Source organism: Haliaeetus albicilla, chromosome 9, assembly GCF_947461875.1.
Source record: "Haliaeetus albicilla chromosome 9, bHalAlb1.1, whole genome shotgun sequence".
Classification (NCBI taxonomy): domain Eukaryota; kingdom Metazoa; phylum Chordata; class Aves; order Accipitriformes; family Accipitridae; genus Haliaeetus; species Haliaeetus albicilla.
Window position 1 is genome coordinate 14320059 of NC_091491.1, and position 24998 is coordinate 14345056.

General features: G+C 57.5%; 1 protein-coding gene across 1 annotated transcript; it reads left to right on the forward strand.

The window, feature by feature from the left end:
• Positions 1 to 9308: 9308 nt before the first annotated feature.
• On the forward strand, positions 9309 to 24950 carry TSPEAR (thrombospondin type laminin G domain and EAR repeats). The gene is made up of 12 exons (XM_069791722.1): positions 9309 to 10042; positions 12852 to 13072; positions 13159 to 13397; positions 13524 to 13614; positions 14203 to 14359; positions 14771 to 14902; positions 16484 to 16716; positions 19630 to 19816; positions 21811 to 22040; positions 22336 to 22523; positions 22872 to 22973; positions 23265 to 24950. Exons 1-12 carry the CDS (start codon positions 9949 to 9951, stop codon positions 23416 to 23418), a joined length of 2028 nt encoding a protein of 675 aa, XP_069647823.1. The 5' UTR covers positions 9309 to 9948; the 3' UTR covers positions 23419 to 24950.
• Positions 24951 to 24998: the final 48 nt, after the last annotated feature.

Consider the following 24998-nt stretch of genomic DNA (forward strand, 5'->3'; position numbering starts at 1 on the left):
AATGTAAGCAGAAGCCCACCTCAGAGGACTAAAACTTGCCTTGTCAAGGTGAGAACTACTGTCCTGAAAGATGGCTGTTTGCTTAGCTGAAACTGGCAGTGAGCATTTGTGTTCATTGACAGGCTTAGACATGGCACTGTAGTTGGAGTGTTAGATTCCCTGTTTGTTTTACTCACAGGAAAGAAATAAAACTTCATTGTCATTATTCCGTAATAAACTGAATCCTAGCATACAGCATGAGGGTTTGTCTCGCACAGCTCTGTGACTGGGTGAAGGTGGGTGGGTTCCTGCTGTGCCCAGTTTACCCCAAGAGGGTTTCACTGTGCAGGCAGCTTATTACAACTGGGGAACACCTGAGAGTTGAAGCTTGTAAAGCTGCCATGTTGATCCTGTGATAGACTTCCCTGACAGGTTTAATCCTCTCCCGTTGTGAAAGAATACTCATGTAATACTAGCCAGTAGCAATGTTTTCCTGAGCAGTTGCCTTTTTTCAGTCTGAAACAGTTACTATAAAACATGTTGCTTGGGGAGTGTCGGAGCTCTACAGGTGTTACGCATGCAGGTAAAGTATTAAAGATTTTAAACTCCCCTTTTTCTGGATTATATTTGCTTTAGGCTTTTATATTAAAAAAAAAAACCAAACAAAAACAAAACCCTTCAACAAAGCTGTAAAAATGCAAGCAACGTCCTCTTTAAAGCCTTTGTATATACATACATCCACACACATGCTTTTTTTTCCTTGGCAAATGGGGCTGTGTCAGAACACACACAGTGGGATGCGAGACATTCATTAATTGTGTTTTGTGTGCCTGTGTGCATGCAAGCAGTTCTTTGAAAGCGCGAGCTGCTGGGCAAGAGGCGTTGGAGCCACATGAAACGGCTGCAGCTTCAGGGTAGAGCCAGCCCCAGGCTTCTTTCCAGCTTATTTTTGGCTGGAGCTATATCGTGAATGGAAGGTGGTGTGCTGCCTTCAAGATAAAATGGTGAAAGCTGCGTCTCTGGAAGGTCCTTGCTTTCCTCCTGAATTTGCATCTTGGTGAGGATGCTGTGGGCATTTTACCCCTATAAGAATCGAAAGGAAAACTGCCCCTTCTGTGAGCCCAGACCCCAAAAGTCCATCCCCAGTACCAGCCATGCCACTGATGCTGGGATTGTCTTGGATGTGGGATCCGCGCAGCTGTTAGGAGGTAGCTCCAGACAAGGGCCTTGAAGCAGCAGCTCCCCCTACCCCATGGCGTGGGGCAAGGGCTGTGTGTGCTGGCTGGGCAGCAGTGAGCTGGGGCAGCGGCAGGCCACGGAGGTATGAGCCTGGGAGGCCCCTGCGCTGCCCGGGCGAGAAGCGGTACTCGTTACCTGCCCTGTGATGCTTCTCTTTCAAATTTCCCTGACTCGGTGGAAGAAGAAAATCACTGCCCTTCAGCGAGGTCAGGGGCTGGAAGGAGCGCGAGGTGAGGGATGCTGCGAGTCTTGCTGCCAGCTGGTGGGATGGTTGCGGGTGGCATGGGGAAGGGGAAGGTGCAGGAATCTGGAGAATTCCTCTAGCATCTGAGGGTCTGGTTGGGATGAGCTGCTCTCCCCATGTGCTGCCTGAACAGCAAGGTGGCCAAGCCTCTGCGCCAGCCCCGGTGAGGGCTCCCGGTGTCACCTCTTGTGCAGCTGGGTCCAGCCTAATGTTATGTACACCAAAAGCAGTGTCAGGGTCCCGCAGGCAGCTACAGCTGGGCAAGGCTCCCTGGTGCCACAGGAATGAAACCCAGTGCTGGGAGAGGGAAAATCACTTGAGCCACTTAATGCTTGGTGATCCTGTGTAATGTGCTTGGTGCTCTCGTGCAGGAGCACGAGGCGGCCGGGAGATCTGTGCCTTCCCCGTCACTCCAGCCCTGATCCTCGCAAACACCTGCCTGATCCTAGTCCTGCCTCGGCCACCAGCCCCTCTCCTGGGGTGCGTGGTGTAAGAGCCAAAGGAGAACCAGCCAGGTGGCTTTTGAAAGCGGCTTGCACCCCCCGAGATGCGACTTAACAGCAGTTAAGATTATGGGGTATGTTAATGTATAATTAATGGTAATGATACGGATGGTGGGTTATTACAGGGTAGCTGCCGGTGTTAGCAGCGTGTGCGTGAGCTCTCGGGAAGCGATTTGCAAGCGGGTCTGTCTAGTCATGTCGTTGCTGAAGGGCAGGGGGGGGAGATGAGCCAAGTCCTGGGCCGAGTCCCCTTTCTCCATGTGTGGGGCACCAGCCAGCCCCGGCTCGCCAAGGCAGGGCTCTCCAGGGGCACTTTGATGCGTTTGTTTAACTGGAGGATGCAGGCAGGACTCAGGTGGGTGCAGCGTGGCTCTGTGCTGCTGTCACAGCTCTGAAAGGAGCCAGGTCACCCTGGCCGGAGGGGCTGCGGGAGGTGGGGGGTGGCCAGGGGCATGAGTGCCCTGAGGCATGGCTCGCCAGGCTGTGGAGTGGAGATGGATGCACCCGCTGTGGCCGCCCCTCTGGGGGCTGCGGGGTGATGCGGGAGGTGGGTTCAAAGCAGCAGAGCTGCAGGATGCAACATGCCGGGGGGAGGGGGGGCACCCACGCATTTGGATGCTGGGCCCGACACAGGGAGGCTCTCCACCCATGGCAGGGTTGGGAGTTTTGCCCCAAACCAGTTTTTCCCACGCCAAAACAATTTGGCAAATTGAACCCAAATTGGGTCAGGCATAATGATGTTGGGTGAATCGGGATTTCTTTGCTGAGTCTGCCTGGGATGGGTTCACACAGGCTTCTCTCCTGGTGTGCTGCTTCACAAGGATCCCCATCTTCCTCTGCCGGTCTGGTCAATGCATCGATCCCTTTGAGCTTGGTTAACGGCAGCCATTCTTGCGATGAAGGAGGGACGCCAGAAGGGCAGGTGTTTTCAGATCTACTTTGCCTGAAGAGGCAATTAGAAGTTGAGTTTTGTCCTTGGGCAGGTCCTGGTTTGACACAAGATCTTCTGCCTTGGAGCCTAGGCATGGCTTTGGCGGGAGTACTCATGTTTGAGAGCCTCATTAAGGTCTTAGGGCTCTATATGAAGCTTGGTTTTATGAAAACATCGGTGTCATTGCTGAAGCCACTTGCCCAAACTGTCCCCATGCAGGCTTGCTTTTAGCATTTGATGCTCTTCAGTATCCGTCCTTTTAACACCCAGTCAGTAATCAGAGGGCATCTGATGTATTTTACCAATTAATCACAATCCCCGTCAAACAAGACTCATGTTAGGTTGAATTCCTTCTCATCGGTTAGATACCTTCTTCTTCTGTAGACACCCTTCTGCTGACACCCTTCTGCTCCCCCGTCAGGACTTGTGGAGAACAATCAGCCCAGGGTGATGCCAGATGCTGAGCATCCGGACGGCGGCACCCCAGCTCCCCCTCCCACAGCAGCCCCTGCTGCCACCCTCACCTGTCCCCTCCTGACTTTCTCTAATCCCTCCCTGCTCTTGCAAAGTGCTTTTAGGAGCAGCGTCGAGGTGGTTTCTGAAAGCCTGGACTTCAAAGGCAGTGATCTCTGGGTGCTGCAGCGCTGGCCCAGGAGAAGACGGACTGTAATTAGAGCCCTGCTCAGGGGGGCAATCAAGGGGATGCTCATCCTGCTTGTGTGCGGTCCCGCTCTCTGGTATGAGGCCCTGCTGCCAGCAAAGGCGGCTCTCCTCACCGCGTGGGCTGCGTGGGACCAGTGAAGGGGAAGGTGAGCCAAGTTCCCCGGGACAGTCTGCTCCGTTCTTCTCCTTCCCTACTACTTTGAGCTGTGGGCTGGGATCACCCCTTCCCCGCTGTGGGGATCGCACCTTGGTGGGTTATGGGAAGATGGACATCCATGTGCCTGAGCATCTCGGGGATACCTGACAGTGCTGGGTGCAGGGGGAGAGTGGAGTGGGACCAGGGCTGTGGCATGTGGGGTAACCATGCCAGGTCCATCTCCCTCTGTGCTAGTGGGGACCAGGCTCTGACAGTTGGGTGGCAGGCGCCTGCGGATGGGGGCCGTGTCCCTGTCGGCATCTGCACAGCTCCGAGCGCAGTGGGACTGCGGTGCCGCAGCCGGAGTGGCTGGGCGGCAGCACCGCGCTGGAGGAACTGGCCCGAAGAAAGTCGTGGAAAACAATAGCAATTGTTCTCTGTCTTTGTTCTCTTCCATCCCCGGATGTCAGAAGAGATGGAGCCACGCTCGGCTGCCGGTGGGTGGGCAGAGCAAGCGTGGCTGCCTGCACTCCCGCCTTGGCACCCAGCAAGCCCACCTCACGAGCCACCCGCTCTGCCGCCTGCTGCCCTCCCGGTCCCACCCCAGAGCCTGAATCATCGCTAATATAATAATAAAAGCTCTACATTGTCATATGGGCAAGCAATAAAATTGGGCCGTGATTCTCATTGTCATGGGGCAAGAGGATTTTTAAGGCTGCAGAGCAAAGTGGTGCTAAAGCTGCTGTTCTTCACTGCAGGGCACTCAGCCTGCCCATGCTCCGTCCACCGCAGCCTGGCAGGAGGGAGGACCTGGCCCCAGCCCTGAGTGCAGGCAGCAAATTTGCTGCCTGCGCTGGAGGAACTCTGGCCGGCGGAGGGGCTTGTGGTGCCCACACCTTTTCCTACTGCCCCAGGCAGTCCGAGGTGGGCTTCAGCTGGGAGAGAAGGTGCTGGCCAGGCCCTAACTGGGGAGCCGTGGGATTGTTTCTGGTCCAAGCAGCATCATGCATCCCTTTTTCTATCCTTGACGGGCCCAGGCATGTGGGGGCAAGACCCCGGGCTTCCCTGCTGTGGCTTTTTCTGCTGTTTACCGCCATCCGCCTGCTGCGAGCTGGAGCGTGTGGTCACTGCCAGGATCAAAGGGCTATGAGGCAAAGGCAGAAGGTTTCCCGCAGGACTGCCAAAGGAGATCCCTCTCTGCGTGGGGAGCGGCTGTCCCCATCCCAGAGCCAGCCCCAGGGCTCAGGCATTACCCCAAGGCAGCCTGCTGAGACAGATGCAGCACTTGGCACAGAGTTTGCTCAGCCAAGCTTCCCCACGCAGAGCCCTCAGGTTTGCATATTCAGTCTGATGAACTGCTGCTCCTGACAGAGGAAGGCTTAGACATTTGCAAACCCCTTCCCTTTTCCACTCTCCGCTTGCAAGCGCATGCTCTGCAAATCCCCGGGGTCTTTGGGCAAGTGGCATCGCTGAAGAAGCACAGAGCTGGGAGCAGGCTGGGGTGGGCACGGGCACCTGGGGGCTTTCTAGCAGTAAGCATGAAATGAGAATGTTGCCTCTTTCCTCTTGGCCTTAGGAGCTCTGTTTATTCCCTTTGCAGAGAGATCTTAGCTGAGCTCAAAGGCAAGCAGGGCTTTCACATTGCAGATGGAGCAGGGAGTCCAAGCAGAGCTCCTGGCTCTCCTGTACCACCACTGAGTGACATGTTAGCCCCCCTGCTACTCTTCTGCCTCTGTGTAGACATAAGACCTCCAGAAAATACCCGGAGCCCCATTTCCATAGTTTGCATGCTCATAGTTGCTTGGGTTTGATGCCCTCCATCCATATGGAGCCACCTTGCTGGAAAATGGTGATTACAGGGAAAGGTAGGGGGTCCTGTGGCTGCGGGGAGGTGGCTCAGCCTCTTGCAAGAGGTTCAGGCACAGTGGGGGGAGGTGGCAAAAAGAAAAAAAAACCATTGTCGCCGAGGGACAGGCAGTGGTAAAGGGCTGTTTGTCACATGCAGGGGAGAAGTAAGGGAAGATGCAGCTGCTGGGCACTGCCTGGTCCCGTCCCGAGCAGCTCTGGTGCAGAAGCGTGGTCTTAAAGCCTGTCTTTTTGCTCATACTGGTGAAAGTTAAGTGACTGATTTTTGCAGCCCTTTCGAAGTTTGCCAGCTTGGCTGCCATGTGTCTTCCAAGCGCAGCGCACGATGCTCGGCTTGGTCCCAGCTACCTGGGAAGGGACCTGGGCTGCAGGTGGCCAGCCCTGCCTGCTGCCCATGGCCGAAGCCGGAGGAGCCCTGCCAGGATGGCAGCTCCTGGTTCCTTCATTCCACGGGACCATGGGGCTGGCAGTGCCAGGGAGGTGTGCGGGTGTATGGACACAGGGGGCTCTGGGATGTGAGCGATGCTGGTGGTTCACCGCTGCCCGGCAGGGATTGGTCCCGAAGGCAGCTCTGCGCCTGGGAAGCTGGCAGCAAGACTTGCAGCGTTGGGGTGGCTTTGTGCTTTTTTTCGTGGCTTTCCTAAAAACAGTGCCTTTTGCAATCCTCCCAGTCCTTCGACAAAACTTTTCCTGGCAGAACCTCTCCAAAACTTATGGGAATTAAGTTTTTGAAAGGCGATGGGTTTAACGACATTTGCACTTCTTGTATGGCACTGACAGGTTTCCTAGTGCGGAGATTTCTTGTGGGAACTCCAGTTTATGTCAGTGGGTTGGGCTCAGGGAGCTGAAGTAGCTCCAGGAAACACAGAGAAGATTTCCAGCCTACAAGAAGGGGCAGAGGTGACAAGGGAGGAACCTCGGAAGCTGCCAGGGATGGAGACCCCGTCCCTCTCCATCCCACCATCCCAGGGAAGGTGTTGTTCCCAGTGTCCAACCTGAACTGGGATGTGGGGAACTGTGATCTGGAGTGTTGCTCTGAGAACAAATTTTCCCCCATCCCTTTCATAACTGACCCCCAAGGGCTGATCCTGACCCTGTTGCTCATGCAGGCGAGACCGGCTCCATGTGCTCACCGTTCACCTCCAGCTCCATCCCCGTAGGTGTGTGTGTGGCCATACCTGCGTGGTGGCCATACCTGCGTGGTGGCCAGCTGGGCTCAGCCAGCTCCCCTGGCCCTGCTGGTGCGGGCAGGAGGATGGACATGGCGCTGCCCACTGCTGGCTGGAGCCGGGGCCGAGGACATCCGTGAGTTGGGCAGTGCTGCATGTGTCTGGGCGTTATGTATAGGGTCCCTCAGAGGTTTGCTACAGCCGGTGCCTGTATGCACGCTGCATTTCAAGGGAGAAAGATCTTGCAGATGTCAGGAATAAAGACTGAAATGAATAGGGCATAACAAGCCCTGAAACATGACTTTGTGTCTGCAAATAATAAGGAACGAGTTACAGTCTTGGAAGAGCGGGAACATTACCCTGTGTGCAGGGTCCAGCCTGTCCCTGGCGTTGATTAGGTGCCCTCCTTGCACTGTCCTCTGCGTGGAAGCTCTGCTTGAAATTTATTGCGTGCAGATGAGTTTCTCAACCTTTTCTAACCCAGGGATGGCCAAACCTTTTTGGTGGAAATCCAAGGATCATTTTGTTCGGAGCCGCCACATGGTTTTATTTACAACCCATGCGAATTAGGCAAGCATCTCACTGTTTGTCTCTTTTATTTCATCCTCTCGCGCTTGCTTGTGCACATAGGAATGTGCGCGTGTGTGCTTAGGAACAATTTTGCGGACCACTTCCTACTGTCGCTGGGACACGAAGCAGGTCCTGGACCCAATGCGACTGCAGGCAGCAATGGGCCCCTGTCCTTATTTCACATGACAGCTTGGTTCCCTGGGCAGGTCCTCCTGGAAAGGGAGAAAAGCACTGGACACTACCCAAGCCGCTCCACCATTTTCTGCCATGCCAGGGTCCCCAGCCCAAGGATGGAGAAAATCCTTGAGGATCATCAAGGTCCCTGTCCTCACCAGGAGGACGTTCATTAATAGCATGTGGCTGAAAAGCAGCCTGAGCCCACGGTGCTGGGCTCAGTACCACCTGGCATGTCCTCCATGCTTATCGACAGGGGCTTTGGTTCCTCCACCTCCTGCCTGGAAGTCCCCAGATCCCCCTGCTTCTGGAGGGGACACCCGCGGCTGTGTCCTTGGGTCTAGACATGTCCCCATCAACTGGCTTTTTGGATGAGGAAGCGCTCAAAGGCTGCTGCATCCCCTTTGGAAAAACCAGTCACCCCAGCACCCCCGGCTGGACTTTTCCTGCCTCCCTGGGAAGAGTCGCATGGGCCGCCTGGACCCTCGCAGAGCCAGGGCTGGTCTCGGCAGGAGACTTCCCAAAATCCGTCCGCTTGTGCGAGTCCCCCTGCTCAGAGTGGTGCTGCCAAAGCCACGCTTAACTTGACACATGTGTGCGGCCCTGGGAAATGTGGCGGCTCTGATTCTCATTTGTGCCGCCTTACCCAGTGCCAACCTGCTGGGAGGCAGGGTCTTGCCAGCAGCCATGCTCCACTCTGCGCCAGCCTCACTTCCAACGCACCGACCTCTATGCCGGATGGGCCGGGGATGCCGGACCCCACTCCTCTTGCCAGCAGACACAGTGTGGGGGCTCGGCGAGATGGCCGCTCCCAGCCCCAGTGCTGGTGAGCATCCCCAAGGCCACGGGGAGCAGCACGAGGGGCCGAGCCTGTCAGGCGAGATGGGATGGTTCGCGCCTCCTGCATCCCCCATGGTCACCACCAGCGGCTGCCGTTCGGGACCCCCAGGTTTGGGTGGTGGCTGTGCTGGTGGGCACCGTCCTCACTATGAGGATGAGGAGGGATGGGGAACCAGTGGTGCCTCGCCTCTGCAGCTCTCTCCAGAGAGAGATTAAGCTCCACTTAAGCTCTGCTTAAGTGTGATCGCAGTGGAGGCCTAATCTGAGGGATGCCCAATGAGAGCTTTTGTGGGGAGGGGGAGATCCATGCAGCCCTACTCGCTGTAGAGCATCCCTGGACATGCGTGCAGCTGCCCTCCAGCCTTCAGGGGCTGTTTGACTCTGAGATGGAGGCACTGATGGTGTTTGGGTGTCTCCAGGCACCAACAGCAGCTCCTCTCAGGATTTGGGAGCGAGGCGCAGGGTGCTCCTTGCACCAAAAGCTCCAATGCATGCCCGCACCCCATGGGCTACACCCTCCTGGTCCCGGCACGGTGGGTTTCGGGCCGGTGAGGGGTACGGACAGACTGGCAGCAAGGCACGTCCACGGGTCCGGCTCTGGCTGTTCCTTGCTGACGAAACCCCCGGTTTGCAACACAGTTTTTTGGCGTTTCATCCTGGCCATCCGCTTTCTATTCTAGCGCTCGCCTTGCAGGAAGGCTTTGGGGATGGGGGGGGTGGTGGGAGCCTATTTCAATTGTTTGGGGAATGGAAGTAACTCGTTTTGCGGCTGGAGAAACCCAGCAGAGCTTGCTGCGTGCAGGGAGTTTTTCCACTGCTGTCTCTCCCATTTGAACAGCATAACCTCAAGGGTTTCCGAACCGATGCTGCCGCCATCCTTGTGGCAGGGCTGGATCTGGTGGCTGGCCTTTGGGCTGGAGCCTTACCCGAGGCACTGGCTGTGCATCACTTGCCTGAAGTAGTTTTGGGGGAGAAATATGCACCTTGCGGGGTCTGGGGTTTTTTTTTGGGCAGGGTGGAGTGGACCGGAGGGGAGAGAGGTTCCCCCCAGTACAGGCTGGGATTGTGCTGCAGAAAGCCCAGGGCTTTTAGGGGCAGGAAAGTTTCCACCTTGGTGTCTCCAGGCAGGGGCGAATCTCCCACCTATTCCCACGTGACCCCGGAAAAATGAATCACCAAAAATGAAAGGAAACAAAGAAAAAAGAAAAAAAAAAGAAATTAAAAAATCACTCCCCAAAGCCGCCTTCCAGAGGGTTGGGCAAAAGATAAAAGCTCTTCAAGGAGCTGGGACTCCTCCTCTCCCACCACGAACTTCTCATTTAAATGTCTGCGCGCAGGCTGCAGCCAGCACTGCCTCTGCAGCCGCCCCAGGGGAGCCCCCACCGGCCCCCCACCCGCCACCCCTGCCGTGCCCCCAGGGGCGATGCCCACGCAAGGGGACGGCAGAGCCGGGGCTTAGGACCCCAGAAGCAGCGAAGCAGCAGCCCGGCGTGGCACGTCCCTGAGGAGGTCGTCCCACTGGCAGACTATGCGAGAGCCCCCAGGGGAGCTGAGCCGAGCGGTGCCTGCCTGGGCACGGAGGAGCGGTCGGCAGGAGGGCCCCAGTGGATGGACCCTCTGAGGTCAGCCCCCCGATGTCGGCTCCGCTGCTGCTCTGGGTCATCCTCCTCCACCGGGCCATCGGAGGGGGCTTCAACCGGGGGGGCAGGACGTGGCAGCACTGCACAGGTAGGAGCGAAGGCCGGCGGGTGGGCTGTGCCGGGAGGGAGGCGTCAAGACAGGCGTTGGCCGTGCTGGGGAAACACACCGGGACCCGTGTGCTCCCACGGATGGGATGTTCCCTGCACTGCCAGGGCAGACCCCAGACAGTGTGCTCCGTTTTGGGGGGGATACGTGGCTGCTGCGGGGTGCCCCACGTGGGGCAGCCTCTCCCTGGCAGCCCAGCCCCAGGGTTTCAGCGCCTGGGTGCCAGTGGACTGAGTCTCGGGGTGACAGCACAGCGCAATGCCTCGGGTGCTGCAGCTGCCAGCAACCTGCCCGCAACCATGGGCAGTGGGTAATGGGGTCAACCCTGCGTCTGCAGCCCCCTGGCATAGCACAGGACCGGGGAGCGACCAGCCCTTCTCAGTGCCATGGGGAGAACTGTATGCCCATCCCTGCGGCACAAGCATTGTCCCAAGTTCTGCTGGCCCTGGGGACCGATGTGTGGGGAGGGGAAGGGAAGGGCTGGAAGGAGAAGTAGAGGAGAGCCATGAAGTCCCCCCCGGAAAGTCCCTCCCGCCCTGGACTCTCGGCTGCCTGGGCTCTTGCCAGACACAACCTACGCCCTCCCAGCAGCAAAATGTCCCAGAAAGTTTTGGTCCCGCCACCCCCAGCCGAGGAGCTAGCAACTCCAACAGCATTTCCCACAGGGAAGTGCCAAGAGCAGCCCGCGCCGAAGAGGGTCCCCGTCCCCTGGCTCTGCCTTCCCGTCCCTGTCCCCATGCCATGCGGTCCCTGTCCGGGCAGTGAAACTTCAGCCCAACTTTTGGGGCTGCTTGGGCCCAGGCTGCGTGTGCTTGGGGCTTGTCTCAGTTTGATGGCACCTGTATTTACATTTTATTACAGCCCAGCCAGCGGTGAGAAGGAAAACTGGGAGAGATCAGAGAGTTTCTGTCCACTGCCTCCTCCCCCCAGGTGCTCCGGTCTCTCCAGGGATGTCCCCGCTGTCCCCAAGCAGCCTCGGCTGGAGGGGTCCAGGGGATGTTGAGGCCCCAGCATCAGCACATTTAACTGACCCCGTGTCTCTCTTGCCGGTGCCTTGCCCCAGCTCCTGGCGAAGCCCTGATGCCGTCTGGCTGTGGGCAGTCACCCTGTGGAGCAGGCAGCTGCCAGGCACATGCACTGCCCGTCCTGGGCTGAAACACTCCAGCCACCTTCCCGGCCATTAACCGCCGGCTCCGCTCTGATCGTTAGCAGCACCTTGATGCGGGAGGCAGATTGGGATGCACATCTTTGGGTTTAGGGATTTCGTTTTGGTTTTAGGACTTGGTCCCTTCCCAACCCACAGCCTTGGGCACAGCCTCTGGCCCCAGCTGAGCTGTCCCCCAGCTCATCCCAGCCACCTCCGGGGCAGTTGGGGGCTCCTAAACCCCTCCGCAAATCCAAGCCTGAATTCAACTTGTGCTTTTTGCTGAGAAAAACAGGAACTGGTCATTCCCCAAGTCATGCATTTCTGAAATAAGTTGTTTCAGTCAAGCCTCCCCCAACAAGGCTGTGCTTTAGGAGAAGCTTAAACCAGCGGAGGGGTGGGCAGGGGGGACGCAGAGGTGGCAGGGTGGGAAGGACCTCGCTGGTGTCCCTCCTCCAGGCTGGATGGAGCCACATGAGCAGATTCCTCCTTGCTCTGCCCATCTGGGTTTGGGCTGGCTGGGGGTGCCTGGGGGGGGGAATGCTTCCCCTCTCCAGCTGGTTTGGATTCACACACACGCCAGTCCAGCCTTGCTCACAGCTCCCTCCCTCTTAGCTCTCCCGCTGTGCCCCAGCAGCCGAGATTTATTAGTACAAATAGGAGCTAAAAGCCTGATCTTGCTGGGGAAGGGACAGAGTCAGGGATTTTTTAGTCTAGCCAAGTGCTGCTTCATCCTCTGGGCATCATCACCGAGCCCCTCTGCCCTTCACTACAGACACCGCAATCCTGCCAGGGAAGCATTCAAAAATTAAAGCTGTGAGGATGCCAAGGCAAGGAAGGTCAGAGAAGCACCCACCACGGGTACAGCCCTTCCCACGGCTGCCGGCACGGAGCTTGCTGAGATGTCAGACCGACGGCGACCCTGGCACTGTTACATGGGGATGGCTTTGCAGTGCCGGTGCGCAGTGCTGTTCTTCACCTGGGCGATGCCTTGGGGCTGGGCACGTTGTTTTCTTCTCTGGGGAGAGGATAATTATTTAATGAGAGGTTTTGGTGCCTGCCAGGGGAGTACGTGCCTGTGTGCAATTAGGGCTGGGTTGGGAGAGCCTGGATCGGGACTGGAGCCGTGCCCCACCGCCCTGGGGTCGGGGACGGGTGGCCGCCCCATAAGCGAGCCTGCGGGCACTGGGTCCCTGCCCGCTCTCCTGGCTCTGGTTGTGGTTGCTGGTGCTGGTGGATCCCAAGGAAGCTGGTGGCAGCCTGGGGCTGCCCGGCCAGCAGGTCCCAGCCCCGGGGTCAGCATTTGGAGCTGCATCAGTGGGATGGTTCATGCAAGTGAGCCTGCACACTTGGTGTTCCTGCTGTGGGGATGGAGATGTCAGCCTTGGTGCCTGGAGGCCAAACCTTCCCTGTGTCCCTGAAGCAGGGGCTTGGTGCAGACCCTGGGCAGGGGACAGCAGGCTACTGGGACACGCTGGGCCCCCCCTGCTGCCGTGGAGCCCTCTGGCCAGTGCTGGAGATGGGCTGGCTGCCTTCAGCAAGCCAGGCCGCCGAGCACCCCACCTCAAGGTGGGGACCCCATCCCGCAGTGGGGCAGGGTGGGATGGCTGCCACCATCGTGACGTGCTCTGCTGTCTCTTGGCACAGACCTGCGCCCGCTGGACATCCTCTCGGAGGTGGTTCCCACCAGCGGGCTAGCCCGTGGCTTGAGGGTGTTCCAAGTGCAGGGGGTGCGTGGTTTCCAGCTCGCTGCCTCGCGGCCCCGTGCCCTGGGCTTCCCCGCCTCCCGGCTCTTCATCCACTGTGACCGCTTCCCCGAGGAGTTCTCCATCATCGTCACGCTGAGGGTCCTCAGCGTCCCTGCCAAGGTAAGCGCCGCCGGCTGGGCACAGAGCGGGCACAACCCAGCCCTGCAGCTTACGGCACGCAGATTTGAGTCCGTGCCCTCCTGCAGAGAAACGAGTACGTCTTCACGCTGATGGCAGAAGAGAGCCCCAGTGTGCTGGTGGGGCTGCGCTACGCCCCCGACAAGCTACACTTCCTCTTCTGGAGCCAGGAGCACGCCGGCGGCTGGCAGACCCGCGTCACCTTCCCCAACGTCTCCCTCTCTGACAACCAGTGGCACACGCTTGTCCTGGCTGTCTCCGGCCAGTCCTTCTCCCTGACAGTGGACTGCAGCCTCCCCAAGGACGTGTAGGTCGGGGGCGGTGGCAGGGGGGTCAGGAGGGCTGGCAGGGCAATGTTCCTCCACCAGCATCTCCTCCAGCCACCAGCAGATGCCATGAAATTGTCCCCTGCCTCTTCTCTGCCCATCCGCAGGGTGGTGGAGACACCATTTCCAGCCTCTCTGTCGGTGAAGAGAGCCAGCTTCTACCTGGGCAACAGGAGGAGAAGGAAAGGCGTGTTCACGGTAGGTGCCCCATGGTGCGGGGCTGTCCAGGGGTGTTCGTGGCTGGCCGTGGGGCGAGCTGCAGCCCCCTCTCAGCCCCCCTATGCTGGCAGGGCTTGGGCCACGGCACGGGTAGGGGAGGTGGCCGGGGGTCCTGCTGCTGGGCTCGGTCCCTGTCCAGCTGTGGACATGCAGGGGGTGGCATTTGCAACTGGCACTTTGTGGGACAAATTTAAGAGGACGTTGCCAGTGGTGCAGTGGCAGAAAGACAGTTGATGGCACAGTCTCATTGATATAAAGGTTAGGGCAGTGCCTGATCCTGACCGGTAGTGAAAAGTGGAGGCGGTGAAAGCCATCTGCAGCTAAGAAGCCCCTTGCCAATGCTCCCCTTGCACCAGCTGTTAAATTGCGCGGGATGGAGATTTTGGTAGGCTGAGCATGTAATGAGGATCTGATAAACGTGCGTGAGTCCCTTGGAGGCTTCCACAGCCCAGGAGGGAGGGCAACGAGCAAGAGTTGGGAGGGAAATCCAGGGCATGAATCACCTGCAGTTTCCATTTCTTGGTCTTGCTGGACTTGCTCTCCAACCTGCTGCTCCCACTTTCCCAGGGTTTGCTGAGGCAGCTTGTCCTGCTGCCAGGAGCCGATGCTACCCCTCGGATATGCACTGCCATGAACTTTAAAGTAGCGACACTCTCTGTCCCCACTGTCCTCCAGGATCTCCCCGCGAAGCCAGCAAGCAACGAGGTGCTAAAATATCCCTACGGTCAGTAAATCCTCGTGGCACGGGCTCGATTGGCTGCCTTGCGTTTGTTGAGGAAAGCTCTTTGTGTGGGGCTGGGCACCGAGCAGGAGTGGAGGGGAAGAGGGTGTCCCCAGTACCCTCTGTTTCTCAATGTGGTGTGGGATCCAGACCCAAACCCCACCTGGACAGCCCCTGTCCAGGTCCCTTGGCAGCGCTGGGCTCATGCCAGTAGCCCCATGGGTGCCAGCCCCCAGGGTTTTCTCAGCCAGTGCCTTCCTGGCTTGGTGCCAGCATGCCGTTTCCCCCATTCTCTGGTGCCCGTCATCAGGATGGGACTGGGACATCCAACCCTTCCTATGTGCACGGGGACGAGCCTTGCTGCTCCTCCATCATGTGCACTGAGGCGCTTGCCTTGCTCCTCTCTGTGCCCAGAGACTGACACGAAGGTGACCCTGGGGTCCCGTCCACCCTGCACCAAGCAGGAGAAGGCGCAGTTCTGGTTCAATGCCTCCCGGCGAGGGCTGTACCTCTGCAACGGCAGCGCCTGGATTTCCATGCTGGAAGGTACTGGTGTGCAATGCGCTCTTGGGGTGGAGGGAGGGTCTTGCAGCAGAGGAGGAGCAGAGATTTGACCTTGACAGCACTTTGGGGTGAGAACCAAGTCAGGCAACAGCAGAATGCGGGGGTTGGGGTGTCCCCCTGCCTCTCCCCTGCTTAGCTGGGCTTTGCTTTGCTCTTGGTGCCCACATTGACACTTCCAGTGCAGCTTTGGATTCAAGCCCCTCTGTGAGCCAGCTCCCGGATCACTCACACAATGACCATGTTGTCCATCCAACTTATCCATGTTGTCCGTCCCTCCTGGGGCTTCTCCAGTCAGGAACGAGCTCCCAGTCTGTCCAAGCGGGACAGCTCAGCCCATGGAAAGCCATGCCTGGGGTGCTGGGGTGCTCCCTGCTGTAGGGTCCCAAAGGCGCAGGTGCTCCCAGCGCCAAAGCACTTGCAGGTGGACAAGAAGGAGCAGAAAGACTCATCAGCTGCCAGATATACCAGAGGGAGCAATGGGAGGGTGGCAGAGGCAGGTCCTCATGTCATCCTAGCTCTGGTGCCCTTCGTGCAGAAAATAATGGGGCAACATTGGAGCAAGAAGGTGGCAAAGCAACCAGAGCCTGGAGGGATGGACATTATTCAATAATGAAATGGATTTTGCCCACTGGCACTCTCCCACTTGCTCCAGGCAGTCTGCCCAGGTTCCCTGGTGAGGACGTGGAGGATGGAGCATGCCTGCAACCCAGCCGTCCTTCCCCCCTGCTGGGGTTTTTCTTATGCTAGCGCCCACGTGGTGGGTTTGGATGAGCCATTTGCTCCCCACAGGAGCTGGCAGTGGGTGGACTTCCTATCATTCCCTGCCTCTGGAAGTCATCAGGCTTGGCACTGTGTCCTTGTTTTCCCAAGGAGACCTCGTGCCAGGTTCTTGCTGACCTGCACCACTTGGTGCCACCAGCACTGGCCCTTCTTGTAGCCATTCTCCTGCCATTTGGCCCTTCCAGTGCCCACCCATTTGCCGTTGGGACTGCTCCTAGCGTTTCCGTTCCAATTTCTGGCATTAATTGTGTCTAAGTCTTCTCTAACTTCTTCCAGAGCTCATGCTGACTCCAGCCAGAGAAAACATCTGGTGCAGGGCTGCTGTACCCACAGGTGGGTGCGGGTTAACCCGGCTCATCTCAGCAGCCCAGGCCCTTTCGCTGTAGATCTCTTCCTCTCCTCCCCGTTCTCTTTAGGATAAATATATCAACCTACTTTGTAAGATGCAATCAAAATCCGTGGCATGTCATTCTTCCCCCCTCCCAGAGGAGACTTCCCGGCAGAGCATTTTGCAGCCCTGGCCTCCACTGGAGAACAGGCAGGGGTGAATGGGGCTGGATGTGTTGCCCAATGAGATGGAGTCAGGCCTTTTACCACTCACTTGGGTTTTGGCCCTGCACCACTAGCGACACCAGGACCTTCATTCCCCGGCTCCCCCCCTGCCCGTAAAGCTCCATACATCAGCAAGCACCACCGAGCCAGCTCCACTATGCAATGTGGAGCCCCTCTCCAGGCAAGGTCATCTGGTTTTAACCTCACACCTCTTTTTTTGTGGTCTCCTAGTCAAACAAAGGCTGGACTATTTGGAGGAGTACCAGAACCTAGTGACCAACTCTGAGACAATGGGTGTTGAGGTCTTCACCATCCCCAAGGTGGGACTGTTTGCAGCCACTGCCAACCGCTACACCCCCCCGGGATCGGCCATCTATAAGTGGACCGATGGGAAGTTTGTGCCCTACCAGAACATCCCCACCTACCAAGCTCAGTCCTGGAAGTATTTCACTATAGGAAAGAAGGTAAGTCTGCCTGGAAGGCTATTTCGTGCCTTCATATTTCAGTATAGTAAACTGTAATTGCCCAACACTAGCTTCTCCTCTGAAGCCCCGAGTCTCGGGCAGGGTTTAGGGGGTGAGTCTTTCTCTCTTCTGTCTTTGATGGGGTTGCACTGATACATGTATTCAGCCAGTAAGGGTCTGTCCTAGGGACTGCTGGCTGATCTGTGGGCTGCCCTCTGTGTATACTATTTTTGCTGAGAAACAACTACAGCCACCCAGGCCATTTTCAGCAACTGATGCTGGCAGCGTAGGTAATTGAGTGTCCGGAGTGCTCAGATCTCTTCCCCAGGGAGCTCCAGGATGTCTGCGAGGTCAGCCTCCAAAGCCAGCTGTTGGATCTGGATCCCTCCATGGGCGGGGTTCATTTCTAGCAGGCTCTGCCTGTTCCTGCCTCAGATGTAGTGAGTGCCAGTGTCAAAATGTCCTTCATGCAGAGTGCAGAGTACAGAGCCTGGCCTGGGTGTGCTTATAGTGCAGCCTCCACACTGGTGCAAAGGCTGACCTCCCCCCCCCCCGCTGCCCCAGAAATCAGGTTTTGCTGCAGTTCCTATCTGGCACCGTGAAGTGAGGCAGGGATCACCCCAGGCAGCGGCTGTGGCATTGCTCTCAGGGACATGCAGCTCCTGACATGGGAGCACAGAAAGCAAAGCCCTCCCTGAGCTCTGACTGTGGTGGGTGTCCGGCCATGTATAAGGTCCACTCTGGTCTCAGAGTGTACCTGTGGTCTTAGAGAGCCATCGGAGCCCATAGCTCCCTCCTGAGACCCACCGAGTACAAGCTTCTGTGTTTTTAAGCCCTCTTGCTTTTAAATCACTCCAGGACTTTGGAGCCATCTCTTCTCCCCTGGGCAATCTGCCATGGGACTTCTGACTGGTTTCTCTCCCTGGGGAGCTATTTATCACTTTGTGAGGAGCCCCGGGCAAGACCAACAAACATCTGCTGAGAGCCAGCTCTGTGCGGAGCTCCCAGGGGTGTTGGGATCGTTTTGCCTCTGGCATGACCTGTTCTGGCTTTGTCACCAGATGCTACGCACCATGGCTGCAGGGCTCCCCCATCATAAGCCAGTGCTCCAGGGTACAGAGGGATGGGCAGAAGTCCTGCCTCCAGGCTTGGTGGTACTGACAGCCCTGTTGTTTGGATTCAAATGGGCCACATCCCCCATTACCTGCCTGATGGTGGGGTCCTGCAGAAAACCTGGTCAACCCCTGAAAATGCAGCTGTGTTGCAAAACTGACTTAGGGCTGGGAGCATGCCTGCCATCCCCAGCGCTGTGCCCACTCTACAAAGCAGCTGCACCCCCACAGGCAGGAGACAGGAATGTCCTCAGCTGGGTTTATCTGCTGATGGGAACCACGTTGAGGGTACCCAGTGTTAGTCTGGACCCACAACATCCCCTTGCAGTGACGGTTGTGGGGGCAGAGAAGATGATCAGCCTGGGGTGTCCCAACTCCCTGTGGTTCCCACATGGCAAAGCACCTGTGTTGGTGCTCACCAAGGCTCACGTGCTCTGGGTTTGCCTTCAGGTCTTCACTGAGAAAAACTTACTCAGATTTACTAGGCAGGATGACCTCTCTCCTGCACAGCTTGGGGCAGGTTTTCTGCTGGGGCTAGCTCAGAACAGCTGGGGACAGAGGCAGACACCCTGAGTGCAGCGGCCCATGCTTGGCACGTTTCTGCATGGATATGATAACCAGATAGTTGTTGCACCAGCAGCAGTACAGACCTCTCCATTTAGCCCAGGTTCCTCACACACGTTGCGGGTGGGATGAACCTCTGGAGGCGCCAGCACCTTGTTACTGCAACAGGACCTGCTGATGCTCTGCCAGGATGGGGTGAAGAGCCCCAGAGGGAAGTGTCGGGGTCTCTTGGTTGGTGGCTCCTGCCAATGGAGAGCAAGGGACCGCAGGTTCCTGAGTTGCGGGGTTGGATCCAGGCTTTTCTCTTCCCTCCGAAGCTGCATTTCTGGAGATGCCCTGAAGAGAATCCCTGGACTAGGGCTCGTAGGGAGAGCTGCCCAGCACTGCAGTTGCACCTTCCCTGGAGGGATGTGTGGACCCAGCACAGGCCTCTGAGGGGGAAAGATCTCCATCCTCGGAGGTGGCTGAGCCTCAGCTGGACAAAGTCCCAGGCTGGTGCTGGTAGGGTCTTGTGCTGGGCGGGAGGCAGGACACCATCCCCACTGACTGTTTCCTGCTTGTGGGCTGTGTCCCTGTGCTTCTTTGTGGCTCAGACTGGGGCACAACCTCTGCCATTCCATATGAAACATGCCAGAGTGGCGTGCTCCCATGAGCTTGGATGCGCTCCTCACCCTGCGCAAGCTCATCTCTGCTGCTGCACACTTGTCCCTGACACTCACAGGGGGGTTTCTTGGTGTGGAAAATGTTTTGCCTCAGGGAATCGTCATCATCGTTATCGTATTATAATCACATCTGCGATTTTTCTTCTGAACAACCTTTCCTTATGAGGAAGGTTTGGTAGCTTGGACCCCCCCCACCCCCCCAGCCTGTTTTGCCAGCATGGCCATGGTCCCCGTCCACGGGGCTGGTGGGGCACGAGCGGCCGCAGCACGGCTCTCCTTCCTCTTGACCCTGAGGCTGTGGCTGTTGCTCTGCGGCAGTGGGCTTTGCTGCTGCCATGCACAGAGGCCCACGGGCCACTGGGCCCCTGTCCTCCTGTTTGGGTGCACTGTGCTGCTTGGGGGCTGCTTGGGGACCCCAGCCAGCCAGGGCCATCTTGCCCCACACCGGCCACCTCGGACCCTGGCCCCGCATCCCATGGGTGCCTCCCCCACCCATCCCGTCTTCACCCTGCCCATGCTTGTCCGCACCCCTTTGAGAGGAGAAAACCAAGATGTCCTGGCTTGTTATTTTTCAGATCTTCCTAGCAGTGGCTAATTTTGAGCAGAATGACAGGGGTCAGGAGTTCTCTGTAATATACAAGTGGAGCCGCAGGAAAGAGAAATTCATCACGTACCAGAGGATCACCACGCACAGCGCTAGGGACTGGGAGGCATTTGTCATTGAGGGAGAGGCTTTCCTCGCAGTGGTCAACCACAGAGAAGGTACCCAGCCCTTATATTCCCTACCAGCCCAGTTCAGCCAGGGCAGGCGGCCCTGGGGTGACGGTGGGGACCACGGCACCCCGCCGCAGGCACCCTGCTTGAGAGCATCCTCCCATTGCCGTGGAAACGCTGCAGCTCCCTGCGCATCCTCTGCTGGCATGCAGGGCAAAGCCGGGGAGTCAGTGCATGCAGCTCAGAGTGTGGTGTCCCTCAGGAAGCCCGAACCCTTGCAGACCCTCTCATTTTAGGAGAGAAAAGTACTTGGGGAAGCGGCTGACATGGTCCCTCTCTGGGTTTCTGACTGCAGGGGACAGGGACAGGAGTGGGGACGGTGTCTTTGCTGAATCTCTCCACTTCTTTTCATTTGTTTCCCCAATGCTACATAATGTGGTGAACACGGTGGGGTGGTGAGGGCAGCTGTCTGGGTTTGCAGGGGCTGAGCCTTTTGAGAAGCCAAAGCCTTGGCCTTGTGGGCACACAGGAAACTGAGGGAAGCTGAGTGAGAGCCTGCCGACATCCCTCCCTCCCTGGGCACCCTGCAGACATGATCCAGCCTCGTTCCCCTCCCAGGCCATGAGTTGTTCTGCACTGGGGGTGCACCCCTCAGCACAGGGGATGAATGGGTCAATACCACAGCCCCGGCTCTCCAGGATGCTCCTAGCTGGGTTCAGATTCTGGGCCAGTGGGCTCCTTCCCTGCCATCAGGACTGGCTCCTGGGGCATCAACTCCTCTTGTACCAGGCTCAAAGCTGGTGGCAGGTTGCTTGGGCTAGAAGCTCCCTGTGTGACCTGTTAGACCCCACCATGGCCAGTTTGGATGAGACCTACTCCCGTGGCAGTGGCAGCAGAAAGGTCCCTTCACTGGCCATGCACATCATGCAGGGGTTAAGACCATCGTGGCCAAGCCAAGCTGGGGATGTTCCCCTTAGGGGATGTTGGAGGGTAGGTCCCTGAAGAGCTGCCACTTATCCACATGGCCATTTCCCACACTCTCTGCAGCCCTTCTTGCCAAAGGCTCTTCCATTGCAATGAGGATTGCCCATAAACCCATTAACACGTGGTCCTGCTGCTGCCCAGCCAACAGAAACACCAGTGGGACCAAGCGGAGTACAGCAGTGCTTAGTGAGTGTGGGGTGGAAAGGGGCTGGTGGTACTCCCCTCCTGTCCTGATGAAGCCAGCTCTTTATTAGAAGAACACCTCTGGCTGGAGGGGTCATGCCAGGCTGGAGGTGCAGAAAGTTTTTTAGCTTTAAAGCCAGCTGGGTCCCACACGGACATGAGGTTGAGATGCTTCAACAGAGCCCAGGAGCTGCATGGAGCATGTGCTTTGGTGCTGGTGGGCCCAGCCCAAGTGCTCAGCACAGGGCAGGCTGTGGGCTGCAGCATCCCCTCCCTCTTTCTGGAGTTCATGCTATCAGTGGGGATCAGCACGTGGAGGTCCCTGGCCAGCTCCAGTGCTCAGGAGCTGCTCACAGGGACTTAGCAAAGGAGAGCTGAAAAACATCAGTGCGGTGCCATTCCAGCTGTGGCTCCCCTCCCAGATGTGCAAGCTTCTGTACGAAGGGTGACGGCAGCCCGTGATGTCTATTGCTTAGAGATTCGGCTGGGACTGGCCCCACTACACATGGCCACCCTGTGGGACAGCCAGCAGAGCTTGGCCGCCCTGGGATGCTGGCACGGTGCCTCTGGTGTGCTGCTCGTGTGGGGAGATGGCACCCTCCCATCCCTCCTCTGCCAGGGGCTGCCACGAAGCTGCTACAGCATGCTTGGGAACAAGCTGCCAGTGTGTTCAATGGGGATGGAGGCTCTAGGTAGGGATGGAGGCTCTTGAGTCTCTTTGGCTACTTCTTGGGGAGCCATTGGTCACTAGGAACCAGCCTTGCAACCTGCTGGCAAATATTTCTGTAGCTGAACCTATTTCTGGGTCTTGTTTCTTATATGAGCCAGGTATTCCTTTTCCTCACGGTGCACGTCTGTCTGTCCATCTCCCCCAGGGAATAACCACAACATAGACAGCGTGATATACAGGTGGAACCCCAGGACAGGGTTGTTTGAAACCAACCAGACCATCCCTACCTCTGGAGCCTATGACTGGGAATTTTTCACCATCGGGCCATATTCCTTCCTGGCTGTGGCTAACACGTTCAATGGCACATCCACTAAGATCTACTCGCACATCTACATCTGGCTCAGTGGCTCTTTCCAGCTCTTCCAGTCTATCCTGGTAAGGCTTGGCCACTGATCAAACTCTACTCCTCTGTCCTCCCTCTGGGTTTAGACAAGCCAGGGAATAATTACAGAGACAGATGCTCTTAAGTCCTCTGGAAAGGTAGTGATAGTTTCCCACTGATTCTCCCATAGGGACTGACAGACCGAGGTTTATTTTTTTACTTGGAGTGTTTTAGCAGTGGGTAACTTCCCTGCTGTGCCTCCTGCAGGTCCCCCCCCCACCTTGGAGCATCCTTGGCTTGCAAAGGCTTGTCCACATCTAGCTTCTTACTTGGCTCCCTTCCCCACAGACTTTTGGTGCTGCTGACTGGGAGGTCTTCAGCATCGGAGACAGAGTCTTCCTGGCTGTTGCAAACAGCCACAGCTATGACAGTGGGATGCCAGCACCCTCTAACTTCTATGCCATCAACTCCTCCATCTATGAGCTCAACATCACTGCCCAGATGTTTGTCAAATTCCAGGACCTCCTCACCTACAGGTACCTGTGCAAAGAGTCAGGGTGCTCCTCAGTCCCCTGAACAACCTGGAGGTCTCCTGGAGGGTTCATGCAGGCTTGCATGCTGCCAGGGACCAAGACTGGTGGGGAGGGCAATGGGTGACAGGTCCTTGGCACCAAATCCCAGTGGGAGCTAGGAGAAGGCCCTGGATTTGGGAACAAGGGTGGATTTCCTTTCAGGAGCAGCCTGTGAAGAGTGGGGTTTTCTGTGTATCATCAGGGTGGCAGAGCTTGGGGTGGGGTGGGCTCAGCCCCACAGACATGCAGCCCCTTCCTCGGCTGGCCACGGAGGGGCCACCTCACCTGCCCCTCCACTTGCTTCATCCCCAGTGCCCTGGACTGGGAGTTCTTCTCAGTGGGAGACGACTCTTTTCTGGTGGTGGCAAACTCCTTCGATGGCTTCACCTTCTCTGTTAACAGTATTATCTACAGGTACTGCTGTGGGAGGAAGGCAGGGTTGGGTGGTTGGGTGGAACAACTCTGCTGGGAGCCCATCGTGGGGGCAACCTCTGTGGATGCTGGTGTATCTGCTCAGGGAGGACAGATAGCACTGCTCCCTGTTTCTGGGGAGGTTTCTGGGCAGGAATGAGAAGGCCCAGTGAGGGACATCCCACCCTGAGCCACATCAGGGAGGTGGGAGATGCCAGCCCCACAGCTCAGCTTTCCTGCCCCCCTTTCATGTGCCCAGCTTGTGCCCAAGAGCTTACTGCCCTCCCCATGCAGGTGGCAAGGATATGAAGGCTTCGTAGCAGCTCACCACCTCCCCACTGTTGGCTGTAGAGACTGGGAGGCATTTCACACCGTCGAGGGCTCCTACCTCCTCTACTCTAGTGCCAAGGAGCCGCTTTCCAAGGTGCTCAAGTTGAAAACCACCTGAGGTGGCTGAGACACGCTCAGCTCATCACCAGGATCGGGGCGAGCTGGGCATTGAGGTGAAGATGGACCACAGAGCCCAGGAATGGCTGCAGCATGAACCCTGCAGCTGGCTGGTTGCGCTCTCCACAGGAGGGGAAGGAGGAGGAGGAAGGGAGCGCCAGGGCTCCCTGCAGCCTTGTCCATGGGCTGGCAAAGGGGCTGTGATCCTGCTTTGGTGCTGTTTCTTCTGGGAAAGCTCTCCTGCCATGCTCCAGAGTCATGTCCTACCCAGGGTGCCTGGCACCTAGGTGCTTCCCCAGGCTCATCAGGATGCTGGCGCTTGGCAGTCTCCAGCCAGGACGCACCCAGAGCTGCTGTTGGTTGTGGCCAGAGCTTGCACAAAGCCAGGGAAGAAACAAACTGAGCAGAGCGTGTGCTGCCAGGGTGGGTGTGTGGCATGGGGAGAAAATGGCATGTAAGAAATTGGGGAAAAAGATGGCTTCAGACTTGGCACTGGCTACCCAGCACCTGGGGCTGTGGCGCTGCTGAGGACCCATCTGGTTTGACATTGCATGCAACATTTTGTGTCCCTCTTTGGTGGCCTTGCCACCCCATCCCACTGCCGTGGATGCCTGCCCACCCTCCCGCTCTGCCATGGCTGGTTTTGGTCATCCTCACCGAGTGACATATATCTATAGTACAAATCCATAGATGTGTACAAGGACCGATGCCAGTCCTTGCACTTCTTTGCATGAGGTCAGCGACTCCCAAGCAAACCTGCTGTGCATTGAGACCAATCCAGCTACCACGGGCATGGGAAAGACCCAAAACTACTCCAGGTGAAACTGTGGCCTCTTTTCTTTTCCTCGCCTTTGTCTGGGGGACTCTTTTGCTTAACCAGCGCTCTAATAAACTGTGTGCACCCAGCCTTCATCCCACGCACAAGCTGCAGGTACCCAAGCTGCTCTGCCAATGGCAGAGGCTTCCCTCCACTCAACAAGCCACCCTCGAGCGAGACAGGGCCATGTCCATGGTCATAGGTGGCCCATGAGGATGAGGTGGCCCTGAGCACAGTGAGGTTCTGGGGTGAGGGTGCCCCTCTGCCTCCCCCCGCCTGGGACCCTCTCCCCACTGGCCCAGAGCATCGTTCAGCCTTCCCCGGCCCCGGGTTTCCCACTGGGGCTGGGCCACCCACCCTGGCGCTGGGGAGCCCGCAGCAGGTGCCAGCCCCCCAAGAACGGGCTGGGGAGGACACAACCTGAGCCACCCTGGGGTCCGGGCCTGGGAGAGCAGCCACAAGCAGCCCCTGCAGACCTTCCTCTTCTCCCAGCCCAGCCGCGGGTGCAGCTGGCTCTGCCAGGAAGGACCATTTCTTGCTTATGAAACAAGGCAGAACTTGATTTGCTTCCATCATGCTGAGCCACAAGCAGCGTCTCTAATTCGGCCCTGAGGAAGGGCAACATAAAGCAAAACGTACCAGGTGAGATGCAGAGGCACCATTTAGCCAGTTGGCCCCTGCTTGAGGCAGGCTCGGGTAAGGGTGGAGGGGATGTAATCTGATGGGAGTCGAGCTGGTACATTGAATTTAGGCTTGTCTATTGT